The sequence below is a fragment of the Mus caroli genome, chromosome 16 (assembly GCF_900094665.2).
Source record: "Mus caroli chromosome 16, CAROLI_EIJ_v1.1, whole genome shotgun sequence".
Taxonomy (NCBI): domain Eukaryota; kingdom Metazoa; phylum Chordata; class Mammalia; order Rodentia; family Muridae; genus Mus; species Mus caroli.
The window spans coordinates 83,642,358-83,649,431 of record NC_034585.1 but is presented as its reverse complement, the minus strand read 5'-3'; the positions used below and the strand labels follow the sequence as shown (position 1 = coordinate 83,649,431).

General features: G+C 36.4%; 1 protein-coding gene across 1 annotated transcript; it reads right to left on the bottom strand.

The window, feature by feature from the left end:
* Positions 1–4,044: 4,044 nt before the first annotated feature.
* Positions 4,045–4,191, bottom strand: LOC110311238 (keratin-associated protein 20-2-like). Its single transcript, XM_021184487.1, has one exon. The coding sequence runs from the start codon at positions 4,189–4,191 to the stop codon at positions 4,045–4,047; it is 147 nt and encodes a 48-aa protein (XP_021040146.1).
* Positions 4,192–7,074: the final 2,883 nt, after the last annotated feature.

Here is a 7,074-nt window from a genome sequence, read left to right as displayed (position 1 = left end):
CAGAAGATGGCCTAGTCGGCCATCATTGGAAAGAGAGGCCCCTTGGTCTTGCAAACTTTATATGCCTCAGTACAGGGGAACACCAGGGCTAAGAAGTGGGAGTGGGTGGGTAGGGGAGGGGGGAGGGGAACTTTTGGGACAGCATTGGAAATGTAAATAAAGAAAATATCTAATAAATAAAATAGAAAAAATGACTGTGCTGTCTAGTTCTGTTTAGAACAATATTGGAATTTTTATGGAAATTTCATAAAATTTATACATTGTTTTATCAAACATACACATTTTTTGTTAGTAATTCAACTAATCTTTTAAAAAGATATGTCATTCCATATCCTAGATTTTTCTTCCAATTATTTTCTTCAAAGAAACAGGATGTTACTGATCATTATGGTAAGGAATATGAAGCAAACTGCAGAAGGTGAGCAGTTGTAGCTAAGGTAACTTTAGTGTTTTATGCATGTTTAAAGATCAGGCTGTGTTGATGATATCACCCCTGTTAGGCTGACCTCATACTAGGTTATGCTTCAATTAGCAGAAAAGCTGGACAACATCAATTGGATTGAGAGGAATTAGACAACAAATAGTAAGATACAAGTTGATTGAGAAGATAGATGATGTCTTAAGAATCTTCATTGCCATGGTAAAATGCCATGACCAAAAGCAAGCTGAAGAGAAAACGGTTTATTTGGCTTACATTTCACCATCACTGTTCATCATTCATAGAAGTCAAGACAGGAATTCAAACAGGGCAGGATTCTTGAGGCAGGAACTGATACAGAGCCATGGTTGAGTATTCCTTACAGGCTTGCTCATCATGTATTCCTCAACTTGATTTCTTATATCATCCCGGATCATGAGTGCCAAGTTGGCACTACTCTGAAAGGGGTAGATTATCTCTCATCAATAACTAATTAATAAAATAACCTACTGGATTGCCTACTTCCCTATTTTATGGAGTAACTTTCTTAACTGTGATTATGTGAATCACTCCTATCATAGGACTTTAGGTTGTGACAAATTGATGCAAACTCTTCACTGACCTATGCCAACCTGACAAACAAACACATGCCTGTTAAACCACAAATCCTCCTTGCATATTTATTCCCCAGACCTCTCAAAAAAACCACGAATAACCTTAAAATTCTTAATGATTTTACAGAAGCAAACACATTAAATGTTCAATACCTCTAATATATACAACATTTTAAAAATTCAGAATCTTTTGAAAGATTTAAAATATGTCATCTGTGGGTTCCTATAAGAACTAAATTAAACTGAATACATCTTTACTTCAATTGGGATGAACCAGAGCACAGTAAAAAAAAAAAAAAAAAGCAAAATAATATACCAATAGAGTAAATAACACACTATGCAATGTCTAGAATCCACCTTCAATCTTCTCAGCTCCTCTAAACATCTGGGTCACGTCTTTCACTCTGTTTCCCACTGTACACACAGCTGTAGCTTGTCTTTTATGCCGGGGCAGGCTGTACTGCACTGCACTGCTCCTGCTGTTCTTCTTGGTCATCCCCAGGTAATGGAATCCATAACTTCCCCTCCCCCCCAAATGTTGTTATAAAGAGTTGGACATTAATGTGTCAGGCCTAACCATAGTGTTGGTTCACAGAATATAGACTTTGGATTAGCAAAACAGGTGAATGCTTTAAGAGTCCCTTATTAGGCTGCCTTAGAAGGAGTGTGGAAGATCGTGGTACCAAGAGCAATGTGGACTATGACTGCCTAGTTCCAGAGTTTTCAGAGGAGAAGAATATAATTTTATGGCCAAGAGACTATTCATGTGGTATTTTGGAAAAAACTTTGACATCTTTTTCTGAAAAATCTACCTGAGGCTAAATTTAAGACTTTTGGATTTTCCAGGCTCTGGCATAGCCTCACAAGAGATAGCTATATCAGGGTAGGGTCCTATGAGCACAGTCTAAATACAGACGTGGATGCTCACAGCTATCTATTGTATGGAACACAGGTCCCCCAATGGAGGAGCTAGAGAAAGTACCCAAGGAGCTAAAGGGGTCTGCAACCCTATAGGAGGAACAACAATATTAACTAACCAGTAACCCCCAGAGCTCCTGTCTCTAGTTGCATATGTAGCAGGGGATGGCCTAGTCAGCCATCTATAGGAGGAGAGACCCTTGGTCCTGTGAAGGTTGTATGCCCCAGTACAAAGGAATGCCAGGTCCAAGAAGTAAGAGTGTGGGGGTTGGGGAGCAGGGTGGGGGGAGGGTATAGGGGATTTTCAGAGAGGAAACTAGGAAAGGGGATAGCATTTGAAATGTAAATGAAGAGAATATCTAATAAAAATTAGTAATAAAAATTTTAATATCTATTAAAATTTTTAAAAATTAATTAAAAAAAAGAAAAAAAAAGACTTTTGGATTAATGGTGTTGACTTTGAACTTTCAATAGACCATGCAAAATCTTGAGTGTCCCATCTCCTGCTGCCTGCAGATCCAGATTTAGAATTTTTGGCTACTTCTCCATCACTGTCTACCTGCATGCCATCATGCTTCACTTCATGACAAAATAGGACTACACCTAGAAACTACACACAAGTCAATGAAATGTTTTCTTTTTTAGGATATGGTCATGATACATCTTAACAGTAATAGAAGATTGACTGAGATGTGTGTATGATAAGGGAAAGAGTTGAGATGAATATGTCCAAAATGCATTGTAATTAATTTTCACTTAATACAGAATTTTTCCATTTAAAACATTTTTATAGAAATATTTAAAAGTAATAAAAATGTTTCAATGCTAATGTCATATATAGAACCAACATTTGAATTGTGTGTATGTGTGTGTGCTATGTGTGTTTGCACAATATCTCATGAAATGAAAAGGCACCAGCAGAAGTATAAATGGCATAGAAAATTTGAAAGTAATATTATTCATGAGTGATGAAGTTTGAAGAGGGGTTGTGGAAGAGAGTGTGGAGATGGATGAAGGAGAATTAAATAAAATAACCAGTGTGTATGAAAGAATATCATGACACCCAAAGCAGATGTCTTAAAGGTTAGTAGAGGGTGTTATTCCACCATTAAACCTGGTAGATTAAGTGGAATCAGATGGAAAGCCAGACTAACAAGAATCCCAGATACCAGCTTGCATGCTTCTACCTCAATATGTAAGTTGGAGAGTAAATGAAAAGTACAGAAGCTCCAAAATTGCACCCTTCCACAAGGACACCCTAATACATGATCCTGCACACATACATATACACATGGACTCATGCAACACACACACAGACACACACACACACACACACACACACACACAGACACACACACACACACACACACGATGTCAGAAATATAACAGAAGAGTAAAAGAACAATGAATTAAATTTTTTTTCAGAGATCCAGTGAAGAAGATTGCCATCATGCCTGGTTGAAACCCACGGAATCTTTAAGAAATAGGTACACTACGAAGTTTATTATCACATTGTTTATAATGGTCAAGTTGTAAATACAACAAAATATCCATCCTTATCTGAATGCTGTTAAGAAGTATTTGTTTCTCTTGAACTTTCTGTCTTCCTCTTTCCCCTCCCTGTTTCTTTTCTTGCCCATCTTCTTACATATCTTTTTCTCCTTTACTCCCCTCACACTTTCCCAGGAACACTGCCTCACATGTGACCAAGACAAAAGCACAGAACATACGGAAATTATTTTGTAGAATTTATTCATTTAGTGCTTTGATGATATACATTTTTTTAAACATAGGTTGAGAGTTAAATTTAAAATCATTTACAGAGTATGGTGAAGATAACATAAAACAGGATCATGGTCCAAATTCACATGAGGAATTAGATGACCATGTTAAATTTCAATGATAACTTATATATATATATATATATATATATATATATATATATATATATATATATGTGTGTGTGTGTGTGTGTGTGTGTGTGTGTGTGTGTGTGTCCTAAAGTGTTAATTTTTGAAGACATTTTTGAGTCCCTGATGTGAAAACACATGGACATCCTTCTGGTTAGAAAGGCTGGGTCTCTGCATAATGTCCTCAGTAGAAGCCACAGGACCAGTATCTTCTACAGCACAGTGGGCGGCAACAGCCATATCCATAGCCACCATAGCCACAGGCATAGCCACAGCCCAGGCCACCATAGCCATAGCCCAGGCCTCCATAATATCCTCCGTAGTAGCACATGGTGTCAGGAGTGGAGTGTTCAGAGGAAGATTAAGCAGTAGGTTTCTAGAATCTGGATGGAAGCACCTGCTAAGTGCCTTTTATACACCTGCATATTGGTGACAAAACCCACAGGCATTATAACATCTCATATGTCTCTACTGTGCTTCAGAAAACATCAGGGTGCCATAGTTTACTGGCCAAACAACACTGCATAACTGAGATAATTGTGCTCATACATTAGGATCCCAAGGTTAGGTTATGAGGCTTTAATGTGAAAATCTGGATCTAATTTCAAGATAATCCCTCATTCTATATTTAGTGTATTTAATACTTATGAATGTCTACTGTGTCCCGATACGAATGACTTTAATCTCTTTCTCCTGTTTATGTCTGTTTTGCAGTATTCCATACTAAAGCCTTTTTGTTTTCCTTGCTTTGCTTTGTATTGTGAAATAAGTATGTATTCTCTAAGTATTTGTGATGAAAAGTGATTTAGTTATTTGCTATGTTATTAGTAACCTGATGACAATATATGCATAAGCATATTTTGGATTTATTTTAAATTTATTCTAATCCAACATATTCTTTCATATATTTTTACTATTTCTTGTATGGTAATTCTCCTGATCCATGAGCAGAGTAAATCCTCCCATCTTCTTAAATCTTATTCAATTTCTCATTTGTATGTCTGTTTTGTGCCACTTATTATTTAATTTGTATTTTATTATTATGATTCTGTGGAATAATTTGAGATCAGGTTCTATGGTAGTCCTGGTATTTTCCTTTATGCTTAGTTTGTTTTGGTTTTTAGAGAGATCCTGTGCCTTTATTTAATCATTAGAATTGTGCTGTCTAGTTCTGGTCAGAATACAATTGGAATTTTTATGTTGATTTCATGAAATCTGTACATTGCTTTAGTGAGCATACAATTTTTCTTTTTAGTAATCCTTAAATCCATGAACAAGATACATGATTCTACATCCTAGTTTATTCTTGAAATTATTTTCTTCATAGAAAATGAACACTACCGATCATTATGTTAAGCTAAGCAAGGCAAACTAAAGGAGTCAGATCACTTGTAGCTAATGGGCCTTTTGCAATTTTTACTGGTGTTAATAATTTTTTCTTAATGATGTCCCTTCTGTTAGGCTGACAACACATAGAGTGAGCTTCAATTAGCAGGTAAGACGGGCAATACAAATTGGATTGAGAGATGGGAATTAGACAGCAATTGTAATCTCAAATTTGTTTGGGAATAGAGATGGTGTCTTAGAGTCCTCATATGGGAAACACCACGAACAAAAGCAAGTTGAAGAGAAAAGGGTTTTTGGCTAAACTTCCCCATCACTGTTCATCATTGAAGGAAGTTAGGATAGGAATTCAAACAGGGCCGGATTATGGAGGCAGGAGTTGATTCAGAGGCCATGATGGGATACTCTTACAGGCTTGCTCATTATGGATTTCTCAACCTGATTTCTTATAGCACTCAGGACCACAAGTCCAGAGTTGGCACTACTTTCAATGGACCATGACCCTCCATCACCAGTAAATAATTAATAAAATGCCCTATAGGCTTGCCTACTTCCCTGTTTTATGGAGTCATTTTCTTCACTGCGTTGAAGTGGCTCATTCCTATCATATGGCTTCAGTTTGTCTCAAGTTGATACAAACCCTTAGTATAATTGACCCATGTCAACTTGACGAACATATGTCTGTTGAACCACAAACTCTCCTTATATATTTATCCCCAAGACTCACAAAAAAGCCCCACAAATAACTTCAAAATTCTTAATGTTTTTACAGATTCAAACACATTAAAAGTTCAGTCCCTTTATATATGAAATGTTTGTATTTTTCTAGAATCTCTTGAAAAAGTGTTGAAAAAAATCTGTCAATTGTGAGCTTTTGTAAAAATAAAATTAAATTGAATAAATTCTTATTTGAAAATGGAAGAACTAGGGCACAGTCACAATTAGATAAAAGCAAAATAATATACCAATAGTGTAAATAACACACTGTACAATGTCTAGAATCTAGTTTCATTCTTTTTAGCCCCTCTTATGGGCTTGGATCATTTCTCTCACTCTGCCCTCTGAACCACTTACAGCTTGTCTTTTATGGTTAGGTAGGATTTACTATACTGCTTCTGCTGTTCTTGGTGGTTGTGCCATGGTAATGGAATCCGCATCCCCTTCCCTCCAACAAAGTTGCTATCAGTATTGGGGTATTGATGTGACAGAACTAACCATGGTGCTTGTTCACAAAATATAGTCCTTAGATTCACAGAGAAGGTGAATACTTTAAGAGACACTTAATAGGCCTTCTTGGTATGAGTATGGAAGATAGTGGTGGTAAAAGTAATATGAATTATGACTGCCTAGCTCGAGAGATTTCTCAGAAAAATATTCATAAATGGCCTAGAGGCCTTTCTTGTAGGTTTTTTTTTTCAAATAATGTGAGTGCTTTTTGCCTTTCATAATTTAGCTGGGGACGAATTCAAGACTTTTGGATAAATGGTGTTGCCAGAGGAGATTTCAAAATAGCCTAGCTCTTATTGTCACATAGGTATTAGTTTTATGAAGATTTACAAAAATGACTGCCAGTAATGAAGGTGATAAAAAGTTTTGATCAAAACATGATGCTAAATGCAATAAAGGAGTAGTAACCTCGGAGAAAGATGGCACCAGCCAAGGTTCTAACTTGTGAAATGAAATGAAATAACATCATAAGCAGTGATGGAAAATAATCAGAAACGGAAAGCTGTTGAAATATAATTGAATAAGGTGGCCAAGTTCCAACCCCAGCAAGCAGTATAGCTTGGCAGTTTTGGCTATGTAGTTCTGGCTTTAGAGCTTAGAATGCAAGAAAGCTATTTTGGATTTTTTTCTTTTCAACTAAGGG